This window comes from Grammomys surdaster, unplaced genomic scaffold (genome assembly GCF_004785775.1).
Source record: "Grammomys surdaster isolate TR1022 unplaced genomic scaffold, NIH_TR_1.0 146, whole genome shotgun sequence".
Classification (NCBI taxonomy): Eukaryota; Metazoa; Chordata; class Mammalia; order Rodentia; family Muridae; genus Grammomys; species Grammomys surdaster.
The window spans coordinates 777,631-795,145 of NW_021604604.1; the positions used below are offsets into that span (position 1 = coordinate 777,631).

Here is a 17,515-nt window from a genome sequence, read left to right on the forward strand (position 1 = left end):
GAGAGAGAGAGAGAGAGAGCCTTTCGGACAGGGATAGCGTGAGGACAAGATGTAAAGATGTAGCTACTAGTGTCTCCTGTTTATATGGCAAATCCTAGTGCATTCGCCATCGGAGGATTTAGATTTAATACATGATTAGCATTCTAGTTGTGCCCAGAGATTGCGTTACCATTGTTTCTGAAGTAAGTTTGTGTGGTGTTTTTGTTCTTGTAGCTACTCGATTGGGTTCCAGAGAGAAAGGTACAGCAGTAAGCGTAGTTTGCCTGGTGTGCACCACAAAGGCCATTGGGGTTTTGAAGCATGGGGCTGGCATGGAAGAAACCTGTCATTGGGAATTTAGTGAGCAGTGTGGAGAGATTTTGGGAGCTGTGAGCCAGAAAGTCTGCTGAGATGAGAACACCCCAAGGGTGCCATGTGGCCTGCAGGTGTTGGGTATAGCACGGGAACTTGCTGTTCTTTTTAAATATTTCCCACAGCACGCCATTGTTCTTCCTACAACAGAAACACATAGGACAGTGTTTCATAACAGAAACACAAGTCATGCCATGGAGCCAGCATTATAATGGACACAACACCAACAGCAAAAACCTGTAGATTACATTTCTCAAGAAGGCCATTCAAAGATGTGAACATTAGCAACAAAGTCTCTGCAAGTTGAACTAACTATGAAATTAGTACATCATACACAAATTAGTTCATTCTAGAGATTGGAAGATAGGTCACCATAGACAAATCAAGAAGTGTAATACAGCACATGAATTTAAGAACTGAAATCACATGATATTTCAACAGATGCAGAAAGGCCCTTGACATAGTCCAACACATGGCCTTCTCCTAAAATAAAACCTCAAAGAAACTACATACCTGAACATCACGAATGATATACATGGTAAACCTATAACTAACAGATGAGGAAAACTGAAAGTTTTTTTTTTCTCTAAAATCAGAAATGAAGCAAAGATATCTAATCTAGTGCTCAAAGTCATAGCTAAAGCAACAGGAAGTAAAAGAGATATAGTTGAGAAAGGAAGAAGTAAAATTACCCCTATTTGTTGATGTGACGACCGTACCCTTAAATAGCCTAAAGATTCCACAAAAAGGAAAAAAATAAAAAAGGTTGGACTTGATAAGCATGTTCGGTGAAGTAGCAAGAAATACCAGAAACTCACCTTTTCTGTATCCCAAGAACAACTCTGCCCAAAAAGTAAATCAGCAAGCCAATTTGATTTATAATGACACCAACATAAAATATTTTGGGATAAGTGCCACTAAGGAGTAAAGGGCCCCTACAATGCAGACTTTAAGAGACTGAAGGAATTAAGTAAGATGCTAAAAGATGAAAAGTCCTCCATGATCATGGATGTGCACAATTTACTGTAAAATGGCCTATTACTAAAAATAATCCTCAAATTCAGCACAATTTCCATCAAAGTATCATTGACATTCTTTACAATATTAGGAAACATTAATTCTAAAATTCATGTGAAAACACAAATGGTTCTGAACAACAGACACAATAAAACCACAAAATCCAAGAGAGGAAAACCTCAAATTACAGTACAGAGTCACAGTAACAAAACTTGCATGGCAATGTCATAAAAACAAGCTAGCAGACTGCTAGAGTAGATTAAGGTCTCAGAAATAGCCTAGATAGCTTTAGACACTTAAAAAAAGTTGTCAAATGCATTTGACAAGAGATGGCTTCTTAAAATGGGGCTGGGAGAACTGTATTCCACATGTCAATTAATAAAGCCAGATACCTGTGTTTTACCTACCCCAAGTCAGGTTATACCTGATCAAAGATGCAATTCAGAAACAGCTAGAGGAAAGTCATATCAACTCACAGGCACAGCCAAGCCCGGCACAGAGAAGCCTCTATGAAAAGGACTCAAACCGCACAGGAAATAACCCCATAAATAGACAGGTTGGGGTTGCATGACATTGAAAAGTTCTGTACAGCAAAGAAAATGAGACAGCCTACAAAATTGGAAAAAAGAAACTGTCAGTTGTATACACATCAAACTAGGATTAATATCTAGACTCCATAGAACTGTAAAACTTCAACCCCAAACATAAATTAGTCAATAAATGGAGTAACACATACACAATTTTCAAAAGAAGAAATTTATGTGTTATTTGAAAAACATGGGATGGTCATTGTGCTGAACAAAATAGACTAGACTCAGAAAGATTAACCACTACCTGGCATCCCTCCAATGTTCAGATTCAAATTTATAAAAACATGCATGTTTATGTGAAACATGAATGTAGAAAGAGAGGTATAATGGGAGAGAGAAGAGATATAAATAGAAGTAGGGGAGGACTCAAGGAAAGCAAAGGAAAAGAAGCCACTGGAAAGGAAGAGGACGGCAGTGGAGGGACAAAGGGACCAACACGAAGACAGCAGGGACAGGAGTTCTATGAGTGGCAAGCAAGATGTAATAATACATATGATAGAAATGTTACAATGAAACCCAGTAATTTATATGCCACCTATAAACATATTAAAAAACTAAAGTTTAAAAAATAAAGCTAGAGATACAGGAAAAATTTAGATAGTACAAGAAAATCCATCAATCAAATCTATGGCTTAAATGTGAGAGTTTATTCCCTAGCAAAATTCAAATAACTAGAAAAGGACACAAAAATATGAATAGGTAACTATTATGGAAGAATTAGAAACATGACAAAAGACTTTATATTGAGGCTGAGGAGATGGTTCAGTTATCTGCTAGAAACATGAGGACCCAAAATTAAGATCCCCAGAACTAAAAAGCCTGGCCACAATTGGGGGTTGGAGGCAGGAGTGTAGGCATGTTTGTGTGTACTGTGTATAGATTGTCCTTGTGTTATTTAAATGCTAATTTCTCTGTCTCATGTCTTGTTTCAATCCAGACACAACATTGTAATGTTTATATTGAGAATCTCCTGTCTCAAGTTTGTGTAAACAGTTCTTCCTATTTATTCTCTGTCTTGTCAATAAATGCTGATCACCCAATGACTGGGCAGAAGATAGATTAGGGTGGAAACTTCCACTAGGGTGGGGGTAAATTCAGATAACCATGAGGAGAAGAGGATCTGAGAAGACACCATGAGAAAGCAAAAACATCTGAAGCCCAAAGAGTCAGATCAATAATAATATGTAAGTATCATGGGATGGGGATGGGAGGAAGTCAGATTAACATTGGGTTATTATAGATCATTTAACTGCCCAGTATTGAGGTGTGGCTTAAATCTTGGTTTCTCTGTGTGGTTATTGGGGACTAAACAAAGGTAAAGAAATACAGCAGCTGGATTAACTCACTGGCTACTACTTACATTTATATTAAAATAATTAATTTTATATAGGAGGATCCCTGAAGTTCATTTGCCAGTCAGGCTAACAAAATTAATAAGCTTCAAGTACAGTAAGAGACCCTGTCTCAAAGCATAGGTGGAGAGCCACCAAGTAATGACACCTGATCTTGACCCCAGGGCTCTAAATGCACCTGTATATATGTGCACATACCCCACACATATAGAGAAACACTCACACCCACACATACACCTATAATGTGAGTGCTGCTATATAAAGTTTTGAGCAAAGTTCCTGACATATTAACCAGTCAATGAGTTAATTAATTCTCGTCATTAGTGAAGACTTTTAAAAAGATACTTAAAAAGTGGTTCAAATTTCTTTGGTACTTACCTCCATTGTAAAACCTATGACTTTGAAACATTGTTCAATTAATTCATACTGGGATTTATAGAAACTATTGTTCATTATGTCCTGTACTGTTCTGAGGTTGTCATTTTGTAAGTACCTGCAGAATGTATGAGAAATAAGATAAAAATCTAAAATTACATTGAAAGAAAAACATTATCATCCCAGAACTCAGGACACAGAGGCAAGGAGATCTCCATGAGTTCTAGACCAGCCTGATCTACAGAGCAAGTTCCAGGACAGCCATGGATACACAGAGAAATCCTGTCTGGAAAACCAAACCAAACCAAACCAAACCAAACCAAACCAAACCAAACCAAACCAAACCAAACCAAACCAAACCAAACCAAACCAAGTACAGCCAGGTAGCTTACCTGGGTGGCTTGTTTTCAGGCAGTTTGTAAAGTGCTAGTTTCTTCTTTTCTGCTAACCCAGCATAAATATAGTAAAAAATATGGAAATTTTTTTCTCCACTGAAAAAAACAAGACATTTTGAGGAAGATGGTTAATAAGAACATGTATTAACTGTTGAAGCGACTCACTCATGCCGTTGTTCGATCTGTGATTGTCCACCCGGGCTTCCTTGATCATCGAGTTCTGGCTTTCTGTTGCTTGTGCCATTATTTTCATCTATAGGCATCATTAGGTGGAAGTTCTAAACATCATGACATTTGTTAGCCACTTTCCAGGAATTTTTCTAGGCACCAGGAACATAAAAGGACTGAAACAGTCAGGAGGCTTTGAGCTTCTAAGATGTCGTATGTCAGTAGAAATGGCCAGGAAAAGAAATAAGATGCATAGAATGCTAGTTATCTCCACAAGTCTCTGCAAATCCTTGGGGAAGGCATGGTCTTTCCACTTTCCATATTCAGGAAACTGAAACTTAGCACATCCCATCTCAACATAGTCACAGAGATGACTTCAGACAAGTTCTGTCTGACTGCAATGGCCACATCTCCTTCACCTTTTTATATTATCTTTCCCATATATGTGAGGCATCTCCTAACAGTTAGAGTTCCATAACTCCCTGGTTCTAAGTATGAAGAGTATTCCCTAGGTGTTGGAGAAAATCAATTAAGGCCAGAGGGATGAGTGTCTGGCTTAGAATGTTCCACATAGCACACTGGTGAGGAGTTAGGGTCCTATGTCCCTCAACTTCTTCCCTCAGATGTCCCCTTTACAAGATAGAGGAGGAGGCACTTGGCCTCCTATTGGTCTCTTTCCAGTGTCTCCTTTTGGTCATGCTTTAATTTCACCCCTGATAACTCAGGTGACCATCTAGGCGGCACTGGGATCTGCCTCTCTGTGTCATTCTTGTTCCTGCTTCCCTGCTCAACCTTCTTATTTTAGGATGTTCCTAAGTCTTGATTGCACCTTCCATTATCATCAGACCCAAGGAGGGAGTCCAGGTAGGGGAGGGAACCTCTTCCAGAGGTTAAATTCATTATAATGTCACAGACCCCTGGCATGCCACAGCCATGTCTCCCCATTGTTACTCTTCTTCCAGTTAGCATTGAACTTAACTCTCCCAAAGGTCTAGGTGTTTTCACAGTCAATGAGTCATTAGATGCTACATCACTGCTATGGAGTCCCTCCTCCATGATGCCGTTGGCAGTGGGCTGACCTGGCTTAGTGTCCCTTTTTGTCATTGTCCCCTCACTAAGCCCCCTCCCACATATGCCAAGGCAGCTTGGTGTATCTCATGCTCCCTGCTTCTTTCTTTCACCACTACACAGTCTCCGTCAGTGGGCTTTAGAGGCCATTGAAAGATTAAGAAAATGAATGATAATTATCAAATTGATATTTTTACCTGAACAAGAACTTTTTAAAAAAGTTTTTCCACATGAAGTCCATGGAAATGGAAAAGGCATACTTCTTAATATATAATTCTACAGAAACTACTTTACTAAAAAGATCAGAAAAGAAGTTAAATCTCTCCTACTTCTTTCTGTAATTATGTAGAATACTCTTAATGGAGACAGATTTTGGATAATATTTTTATTGTTGTTGTTATTTATTTATTTACTACAACTGCTACTACAATTACTACTATCATTATCATTTTGAGAAGTCTCCCTATGCCTCCTAATCGAGCCTTGGATTCACGATACATCTGCCTTAGCCTTTGCAATGCTTGTGATTAAGGCATGCACCTCTATACTTAGCCTTTTAAATAATTTATTGCTACGTTACATAGAAATGTTCCTTAGAATAAATGTTAATTGAAATGTGTCTATATAGATATGTAAAGGTCTCAAACGTGATAGATTTTCCATAGGTACAAGGGATAGCTTGAACAAAGTATCTATGCAGATATGTGAAGGTTTCAAAGGTGATGCATTTTCCATAGGTACAGGGGATAGCTCGAACAGAGAGAGCCTACAGGAAAAGCACAGTTTTGGTATGGGTTCAATTAAATTGAAATGCAAGATAGGTGGGTGGTCTGAATCAGAAAAGATGAGCTCAGGAGCGAGTAAGAAGTGCTACTTTCACAGAACTACATGAAGTCTTGAAGTCAAAGAGAGTATGAAGTGACAGTAGAGAGGAAAGAGAAATGTCTTAAGGACAAATCACAACAAAAGCATACATTTTAGGAGTGAATGAATGAATATATAAGAAGAAAACGTATCACACAGAAGGAAGAGGAATCTGGAGGAGCCAGGGAGGGGATTGTCTTAATTAGGGTTTTACTGCTGTGAACAGGCACCATGACCAAGGTAACTCTTTTAAAGGACAACATTTAATTGGTGCTGGCTTACAGGTTCAGAGGTTTAGTTTTTATCATCATGGTGGGAACATGGCAGCATCCAGGTAGGCATGGCATGAAAGGAGTGGAGAGCTCTATATCTTGATCTGAAGTCCTCTAGAAGACTACTGTCTTCCAGGCAGCTAAGAGGAGGGTCTCAAAGCCCACCCCACAGTGACACACTTACTTCAACAAGGCCACACCTACTAACAAGGCCATACCTTCTAATAGTGCTATCCACTCCTCGGGCCAAGCATATTCAAACCACCACAGGGTTCAAAGAAGATAGGGTTTCAAGGCTGACTGATGACCCAAGAGCAGATACACCTTTTATTTTACACTTTTTATCTTAAATTATTTTTGAACAGAATAAAGATAGGATCTAGGGCCTCATACATGCTAAGTAAGCATTATACTGCAGAGATACAGCCAGCCTCCACGCCCTTCCTAAAAAGCTCTGCAAATTCTCATCTTCAATGCCACCATCTGTCGCTTGTTGCAGGAACCAATGAGACAGGCGAAGTCTATTACAGACAACATACTGTTGCGTGTATACTGCATTGTATACAGTATGCTATTTGTATACTGCAAAAGGAACCATAAAGACATGAAAGTAGCCTGGGAACCTGGTGGAATGAGGGAAGCCCTAGGGCTAAGAGAGGGTACAGACTAAGCATGACCAGAACACATGATACATTGGTATGAAAGTGACAAAGATTAAATTAATTTCTTAAAAGTTAGAACAAAACTAAGAGCTTCGTTCAGTTCTCATCTATTTAGTGCCACCAAATGACAAGCATCTCTAGAACTAGCACAGTATATAATTTATTTGCTTTGTTTTCTAGGTCTCACACTGACTGCCCTGCATGTCACCTCTTAAAGCACTTCAACAATGCAAAGTATAATTAGTGAGGTGACTCATAAATGTAGACACACGAACCTAGCAGATTTCTCTACCATTATCAGTTTACATCAACCAACATGGTGATTTTACAAGGCCTGGAGTTACTATGGGAAATGTACTGACCTTCAATTGATAAACAACGAGAGAGTTAAAGGGAAAAAAAAAGAAAGAAAACTAGCTCCAAAGGATTCTCATCTCAGATCAGCTACAAACAACAAATATGCACTCAAGATCTAGTCTCACAAGGCACATGTACTGTTCCTAGGTCAGTGCTCCCAGGACAAACGCAGGGTCTCAGTGAAGTACAAAACATGTTTTTCTGACCATGGTTCCACTATATTTATGGATGTTCTGCTACTTTTTTGGAGTGCTACTCAGCCACTTGTACGAATGCCCTCTGGATGATCTTGTATGAGTTCAATGGCCTTGAGTGGTGAAGAAGTGTCATGCAGGAAAGGTCCCTAAAACCTGCAGAGCTGAGGCAAAATCCTCAGTAATATGGTTTAACTCTTCTTTGATACCTCTGAATCTTTGCAGGAGATGCTCAAAGGCTGAAGATAAAGCCTTGCATACTCAAAGTTCCACAGCATGTCCTTGGAACACTAGCGTTTTCAGTTTTATTTTGTCCAATTAGTACTTCCCCATAGACACCATCTCTTCCATCTTTCTCCTTGTAATTTACCCACTTATTCTCAGCAGCTGAACTCACCTCCTATGCTCCAAAAGACTAGACTAAGTGGCCTGTGAGTTTGAGCCACAGCACACAGCATTATTAGGAAATCATGAACTACTTAGTTGAATCAAATATTAATTAATAAATCCCAGCAGTGGGTTCACCACCTGCCTCAATGGTTTATGTTACCGAATGAAAGACAAACACACAGCCTTTATATTTTAATATGCCTTAGTCAGCACAATAGATGGGCCACTGCCTAATCTCCACATGGTTAATTTACCTTCTGCCAATAATCTTGAGTTATTACTTACTAAACTCTATATTCTGTCTCGGCTGCTCTGGACACAGAGGGCTACCCAAATGGATTTCACTCTGGGATAGCTCTCCTGGCTCATTAACGTGGTGGTCATGCCTCTCTGTCCTGCACTCTGTTGGCATTTTTACTTACCAATCAGAACCAATTGGGGGCAGATTCCCAGAAGCTACATGCAGACACTCGTGTAAGCAGTTTTGGGGACCAAAATTAACATTAGAATACAAGCAGCATTAGGCCAAACCCACTACTCTACTTCTTCCCCCAAAATCTAAGTTGGTTTTAAATCTGTGTTCACCACACAATAGATATTCAGTAAATATTTGTCAAATAGATGAATGAATGAATGAATGAATGTGGGGCTTTGGAGATACATGGTTTAAATTTCAGCTTTTGGCATTAATTGGTGTGTTCTTTCAGTCTGTGTGAAAGAAACAATACAGCAAGACACAAAGACAATGAAATGCTTAGCACAGTACCCCACTGGTCCATAACAGCAGAGAATATGCCTACCAGTGTGTTTATGACTCTTAGAGAGGCTTTTAAAGGGCCGAGGTAGGAGAGTAATGCAATCAATGCTTGCTGAACTCTAATCATTGCAAGAGAAAACTAGCAGATATGGCTATAATTTATATTTATGAGAATTATCCAGCATTGTCTTCAATGTGCTCATTTTCTCTCAAGCAGCCTCATTTTATTTTTCCCTTTAAAATCTACTATATTTAACAAAGGGTTTAAGTCACAAGCTATTAGTTGGCCATTGTGACAAAGATGCTCTAAAGATGGATGCAGTCAGACACTGATGTGAGCAGAACAGGGCAGAGGAAAGAGAGAAGGAAAAAGTCAATCCTTTTAAAAGAAAGGGTAAATTCATTAAATAAGATACATGTCTGATCTGGTTCTTTTCTGCTTCTCAGATTGGCTCTCAGACCCTTTTACGATGCCCCATTCTGACTGTCTTTCCAATCGTCTGTTTTCTTTATGACCCTTATTTCCCATGCTCAACACTGTAGACTGCAGGACCTGATTCCCTTGTCCTCTGGCTTGTAGAGAGAGGAGGCAAGTAAAGGATCTATTGACTCACATTCTACTTGGTAGAGGATGCAGTTCTGTGGGGGCTACAGACCTCCAGGCAGCCCTTATTCCCAGCTCTCTGATAGATTTTTCCTTTGGCCCCAGAAGCCTTGGAGTACACATGATGTTTTACCCTTGCAAATCTGGACTAAACTATTCAATCTGGGCTAAGTACTCCTTCTTGATTCTTTCACGGACATTCTGTCTTATAAATAGGGATTTTGGTCAAACCCTTTGAACTTGTTCTTTCTTCTTTGTAATTATGATGGATATAATCCACTGAAATTCATAATTTAAAAAATGTATCTATGGCTCTAGGAAAGTGGCTCAATGCATAAGAGTGCTTGCTATGTGAACATGAGAATTTAAATTTGAAACCTCAGAATCCACATATATGGATAGTGCTCCTCGTGTATGAATGCATGTCCATTCTTATAATGCCATCATTTGTGGGACGGGGCAAGTGGTTCTTGAGAGCTACCTAGTCAGACAGCCTGGGCAAAATCACAAACTTAAAGTTGAGAAACATGTCTCGAGAGAATAAGACAGAGAATTATAGTGGGTGATACCTGACATATTCCACTGACTTCTCATGCTATGAGTTTCCACATGCATACATATGACACACACACACACACACACACACACACACAATCTAACTAGAAATAACACTTCTTCTAATTTTTAAAAGGTCACAAGATGTTTCTTTTATAGATATATATTTTCATCCTGACCACAGTTACTTTCTCTTCTCCTTCCAGTGTCCTCCCACCTCTCCTCTGCACCCTGCCCCCATCCACTCCTCTGTTTCTCTTCGGAAAAGGGCAGGCTTCCATGGATAGTGACTAAACATGTCATATCAAGTTGCAACAATATTAGGTACAACCTCACATTAAGGCTGGATAAGGTAACTCAGTTGGAGGAAAAGGGTCCTAAAAACAAGCAAAAGATTCAGAGTTAGCTCGAGCTACAGTGACATATACATAGAGGGCCTAGATCTATCTTATAAAAGCTCCCTGGTTGTTGGTTCAGTCTTTGTGATCCCCTATGAGCCTGGGTTAGTTGATTCTGTGAGTTTGTGCTGTCCTCGACCCCTCTAGCCCCTACCATTCTTCCTCCCCTTCTTTAGCAGGATTCATAAGCTCCACCTAACATTTGGTTGTGGTCCTCTGTATCTGTTTCTATCAGCAGCTAGATGAAACCTCTCTGATGACAACTGGGCTAGGCACTGATGTATGAGTAAAGCAGAGTATCATTAGGAATCATTTCATTGACATGACTTAGCTTCTCTGGGTCTGTGGATTGTAGCATGGTTATCCTTATTTTACAGTTAATATCCACTTAGAAGTAAATAAATGTCAATCTTTGTCTTTCTGTGTCTGGATTACCTTGCTTAGGATGATTTTTTCTTTTGCTTGCAAATTTTATGATATTATTGTTTTTAACAGTTGAATAATGTTTCATTGTGTAAATATACCACATTTTCTTCATCCATTCTTTGGTTGAGAGACATCTAAGTTGTTTTCAGTTTCTGGCTATTATGCATAAAACTGCTATGAACCTAGTTGAGCAAGTGCCCTTGAAGTGAAAAGTTCTGGTTTCTTTGGAGATGCAGTTGTGTCATGTGATGTTTTTCTGGAAACTGTTATGAGAGGATGTTTTGCTCAGGTAGACATGTGGGAGGATATTTTTCTGAGAACAGACATGTAGTGTTTTTCTGAAAGCTGTCTAGAAAAAGGTCATGTGATGTTTTGTGAAAGAAGATGCTTGAGAGAACATGTGATACTTGGAAAGGCTATAAATAAAACCCAATAGACAGTGGATTGTGCAGTGTGGCATTGGTTCACCTTGCCACTCTTTGCTGGTTCTTTGCTGATGCTGGTCTTCACTGACAACACTGTAGCCTTGGTTTGCCTTGTTCTTCTTTGCTGATCATCATTTGTCATGACACTGTAGAGAGAAACACACCAAAGAACTTCTCATGATGTTCCAGTGGCTTCTTGCCACATCCACAGACTCGAGTCCATTGGCAGTCTTATGGTTTCTTCTAGATCAAACTGACATTGCCGATTCATGAATGGTGTTTGAAAGTAAATTGAGATATCATTGCTGATTTGTGTGAACTCAACTGCTGATATCCTGACAATGAAGATTGGAATTGTCCAAAAGAACTATTTCTAGACAGAACTATTTCTAGTTCATATCCCTGTTTGCCCTATTAACCTTTTCTTTCCACTACCTCTGGTTGGTGTTGGGCTAGATGGGAAAGTTAAAGCCTTTAATAACCCTTATTAAAGAAGGTTTTGAAAAATCTTAGCCTGGAGAATCCTTTTGGTACATGCCAAGAAGTAGTATATCTGGGTCTTGAGATAGATCAATACCCAGTTTTCTGAGAACCTAATACAGTGATTTCCAAAGTGACTGTACAAGTTTTTACTCCTCACAGCAATGGAGGAATATTCTCCTTGTTTCACATCCTTGCCAGCATGTGCTGTCATTTGTGGTTTTGGTCTTAGCCATTCTGCCAGGTGAATGATGGAAACTCTGCATTGTTTTGATTTGCATTGATCTGATGGCTAAGGATGTTGAATATTTCTTTAAGTGCCATTTGAGATTCCTCTGTTGAGAATTCTATGGTTAGATTTGTATCCCATTTTTAAAAATTGGATTATTTGGATTGTTGTGCTCTAGTTTTTTGAGTTCTTTATATATTTTGGAAATTAGCCTTCTGTTAAATGTAGGGTTAATATATCTTTTTCCATTTTGTAGACTGCTGTCGCAAAACATTTCTTTAGAATATAAAATGCAATTCAAATTAACTAAAATAGAAACAAATATAGGTTTTAACTAGTTTTTGAGTACTGTGTGTGAGGTCTTTCTGTAGCGCAAGCCTGAACTCCAATCAGAGAACACTTGGATGGCTCCACTGGTAAAGTTGGTCTCTGTAGGTACTTGGAAATCAGTTGGTTACCCCCTTAACAATCATGCTACTAATGCATCTCATTGGGAAAGCAGGTATGGTAGCTTGAAGGTTTGACTGCTAGGCAAAGCTGTTGATGGATTTTCCTTCCCAGTGTCCTGTTAAAACCTTTTGTCATAGTGAAAGGTAGCCACTGGGGAGGAATCTAACACTTCAGTTTCAGCTCGATTTCAACTAAAGTGTATAGTGTATGCAGCAGTATGGTCTTATTATTAGTTTGGGTAGACAAACAAGTAGATTGGCAAGAGTCTGCATTATTTTGGGGCTTATGGAGTCTCCTTGATAAACAACTTAAAAGAATGCCCCACTTCTGGCACTAAAAGTTTTGTTTAATGACCCATTCCTTCTGGGAGCAGCCATGCAGGTTTTCTCCTTTCAAATCCTATTTCTTAACTTATATCTTTTAAATCAGCTTACATAATGTCATGTTTCTATGTAGTTTTTTTATACACAGTTCATTTGGGTTTAGCCTTCCCTTAATAATATCCCCCTCCCCCTCCCAATCCCCATGAAAACCTTTCCATCTCCAAAAACCCTTTACTATATTCAGCTATCTTCCCCACCTTCCTACAGTCTCTCTTCCTAAATGGCACCAGCCTAACTTCTTGGCCTCTACAGATATTCCAATTTAAATACTTAAACCTAAGAATTCTAAGCTAGGATTGACACATGAGAAAGAAGATCTAAGGTTTGTCTCTTTGGGTGTGGGGAACCTCACTTAGTTTAATTCCCACTTCTGCCATTTACCTATAAATTTTATAATTCTTTTTAATAATTTTATTTTTAGCTGAGTAAAATTCCACTGTATATGTCCAAATGCTGAGAAGGCTGTAGACTCTGGGGGAGGAACACCTACTACTGTTATGTTGCCCTATAAACATTTGTTTATACCTATGGACCACTTTCACCCTTGGTCAGATAAGTTTCTATTTGCAATGAGTGATTGTTAGTCAAGAATTTCACAACTGGTGAATGTGCTTAGAACAAATAACTGTTGGACTCTCATACTGCTCATGCTCAGGCAACACACAGAAGCAGAGACAACGAATGTAAGGATAGGAAGGAATGCTACAAAAAGTTTGTCTTCTGGCCATGACCTGACTCCTGTATCCATAAACTCACAGCAGCAGTGACTGCCTGCACAAGACCTGCCCGTCAACATTCCATCATAGATGGGAGAGGGACTCATAGGCTATAAACAGAGTATGCAAGGGAGGTCATGCCCATAAGAGGTGTAAACACTAGTACATTACCCCCACTTAAGCAAATGATTCTCAACCATGCTTACACAGACAACTCTAAACACAGTAGTTCCCACACATATACATCTAAGATGTGAGAATGGGAGGGGGATTGGAAAAAAGAAAGATTTTATTGAGAAGAAAAGGGATACAAGGATAATGAGAGGCTTTGATCAAAGAATATACATGTATAAAATTGTAAGCAAATTGTTACAAGAGTGAAAATGACAAATAGGATCATAAAAGTATACATAAAAATGAAAAAAGCCATTTTGCAAGAATTACAAAGCAATTGGTGTCTAGTTTTATCTGAGCTATAGTTCAACTCAATGGCAAATTGGGGCCTTAAAGTTTTTTTTTCTTTTCCCTATAAGTAATGTAGTGAAACTAAAACAGTTTCTTAGATTGTTTAGGAGATTAAAAAGCTTACTTAACACACAACATGCCTCAAATATATTATCCTAATCATGTTGTTTTTGAGCACATGTTATAATATTTGAATAATCATTAAGGGATTATTTTTATGGCTACAAACCAGGACTCCATTGTGTTACTCCAGAAGGTATTGATCTCATGGTATTCAATATGAGTGATGTTATGCCTCATAATTCCATATAAAATGCTGGAAATATTTGCCCTGATATTGTGTCACATGGTGGCCCACCTTGAAATATCAAAAAGTTTCTCTCATATAGTTCTTCACCCAATTTAAGGAGAGGCTAAAACTATTATGAGTACAGAATGAAGAGTTCTAAGATGTGGTTATATCTATACATGCACAAAAGTATATATGGGCAGGTAGCAAACATATGGTGTGCCTACATGATTCTGGACCTTGGACACTCATTAATAATGTGATCTGCCATTCATTAAATATCTTTAATTCACTAGATGCCTTTTCTAATCTTTGCAACCACCACAGCCATTACAACTATTATTGGTGTTCAGGTATGCCCAACCTTTTGACATTATGACACACAGTGTCATTTACAAAGCTCATGTCACAAATCAAGTTACAAAATGGAAACTATAAACCATCTCATAATGTTTTAAATGTATTTACAATTCAGTGATGGGTGACACTTACAGCTGTCCTTGGCTGCACTGACAACATTCTTATTATGTATGCTTCATTATGTTAAATTCTCTACTACAGGAATTATCTTAACGGAGAGGACATACTAATGTTTTTCCATGTTAATGATGGGAACATGCAGAGAGGTTAAGTAAACTACTTTGAGCCACATACACAGTACTTTACAGAGTCAAGGTCTTATGAGGGTCTTAAGTTTTAAATATCATACTCTGGGTAGATTAACCCATTCTCAGCCCACCATTTAAAACCACATTTATCAGGTTTTTGTTAATTTATATGTGCTCAGTGGTAACAGAATCACCTCGTATGTACATGGGAGATCCTTAGTATCATAAAAGATGTACCAACAAGAGCTTGTGTTCCTACAAAATTAGCTGACATATTTCTGTAATGAAGAAGTATATTTAACATGAATTCCACATGAGTGATTCTAACTTTATACTGTCTTTAAAAATAATATCCCTTCTCATAGGAGAAGGAGAAGGAGAGATGGGGAACAGGAAAGGGCTACAATCGGGATGTAAAATGAATAACTAACTAAATGAATGAAGAAAAGAAAATAAGAAGGAAACACAAATAAAAATATCAGTGGTCCAATGGTAATAATAATTCTCTCATAAGAAAAGCAAGGATGTTTTCGTATCTTTAAGCAGTGAGGAAAATTTTCATTTAGTTAAAACTGCTCAAAGGAACTTACTAAATCAAATGTCAAAACAGACATGAGAACTTTTCACTGCTCTCTACCCCCACAAATTTTGAGGGGTATAGGAACATTCAACTGAGACCCCTCCTCCACTAATACCCTGCCTGCCAGGTCCACTTGGGTCACAGCCAGCAGAGGTGAGCTGCCTGCTGTCCCCTGACCTCCATCTTTTGGCCCACTGCTCTCCCTGCTTTCTGATGGAGGCCAACAAGGCCAAGAAACATCTACCTTAGGCCTCTTCCCAGCTGATCCCCTGTAAGTGGTGCCCATCTGGGTCACAGAAAGCAGAGCTCAGCAGCCTGCTGTTCTATGAGATCCATTGTCAGGCCCACAGCTCTGCCTGCCTCCCCTAGGAATCCTGCTGACATCAGCAACATCAGCCATCATCAGGAAAAACCAGATAGCTAAAAGACAGCACAAGAATACAATCTACAAGACCCAAGGCAATATGGCACCACTAGAGCACAGCTATCCTGCTACAGCAAGCCCTGGATAGCCTAACAGAGCTGAAACATGAGAAGATGATCTTAAATCCAAACTTATAAGGATGATAGAAGCCATTGAAGAGGAAATGAACAAATCTCTTAAAAAACGCAGAAAATACTGGAAAATGCAGGTGAAGAAAATGAATGAAATTATTCCAAACCTGAAAAAAGAAATACAAGCAATAAAGAAAACAGAAACCAAGGGACTTCTGGAGATGGAAAACCTTTGGAAGAGAACAGGAATTACAGATGCAACAGAATACAAGAGATGAAAGAGAGAATCTCAGGCATAGAAAGTAAGATTGAAGACATCAATATATCAGTCAAAGAAAATGCTAAATGTAAAAGGTTGAGACACAAAACATCCAAGAAATCTGGGACATTATCAAAATACCAAACCTAAGAAAATAGGAATAGAAAAAGAAAATTCCCAGGTACAAGGTCCAAAAAGTATTTTCAAGAAAATCATAAAAGAAAATTTCCCCAACCTAGATATGTCTATTAACACACAGGAAAGTTACTGAACAACAAATCAATTGGACCAGAATGGAAAATCTTCCCGCCACATAATAAACATTGCACTAAATGTATAGAACAAAGAAAGAATATTAAAAGCTACAAGGGAAAAAAGATAAATAACTCATAAAGGCAGACCTATAAGAATTACACCTGACTTCTCAACTGAGACTCTAAGACAGAAGGGCCTGGGCAGATGTCTTACAAACTCTAAGACAACACAGATGTCAGCCCAGACTAACCTACCCAGCAGAACTTTCAGTTACTGTAGTTGGAGAAAACAAGACATTTCACGAAAAACAATCACATTTAAACAATCTTTATCCACAAATCCAGACATACTGAAGATACTAGAAAGAAAACTCCAACTCAAGAAGGTTAACTACACAGAAGAAAACACAGAACATAAATAACCTCATACAAACCAAACAAAAGAAGGAAGGTAGGCACACACACACACACACACATACACACACACACACAACCTCCACCAACATAAAAATAACAGGAATTAACAATCACTGGTAATTAATATTTCTGAACATCAATTCTCAAATAAAAAGACATAGGATAACAGAATGGATGCAAAACAAGATCCATCATTCTGCTGCATATAAAAAAACATACCTCAGGAACACAACAGTCATTATCTCAGAATAAAGGCCTGGAAAAAGGTTTTCCAAGCAAACAGACCCAAGTGGCAAGTTGGAGTAGCCATTTTAATATCTAAAAAAATAGACTTTCAACTAAAAGTTATCAAAACAGATAGGGAAAGACACTTTATACTCAATACCCTTCACAACAGTGTAATTCTAAGCAAGCAAGTAAAAGACTTGTATGTCAAGAGCTTCAAGTCTCTAAAGAAAGAAATTGAAGAAGATATCTAAAGATGGAAAGATTACCCATGCTCATGGATTGGTAGGATTTTAACATAGTTAAAATGTCCATTTTACCAAAAGCAATCTATAGATTCAATATAATTCCCATCAAACTTTTGACACAATTCTTAACTGATCTTGAGATAACAATTCTCAACTTCAATGGAAAACAAACAAACAAAAAACCAGGGTATTTAAAC

At 38.4% G+C, this 17,515-nt stretch overlaps 1 protein-coding gene across 1 annotated transcript in view; it reads right to left on the reverse strand.

Annotated features, from left to right (window-relative positions):
* Myo3a (myosin IIIA) overlaps positions 1 to 17,515 on the reverse strand; it is a 192,198-nt gene that overhangs the window by 79,668 nt on the left and 95,015 nt on the right. The window contains exons 15-16 of the mRNA XM_028764933.1: positions 4,078 to 4,176; positions 3,689 to 3,803 (exon numbers count right to left, since the gene is read on the reverse strand). Coding sequence (XP_028620766.1) covers positions 3,689 to 3,803; positions 4,078 to 4,176 — 214 coding nt within the window. The remainder of the gene's footprint in view (positions 1 to 3,688; positions 3,804 to 4,077; positions 4,177 to 17,515) is intronic.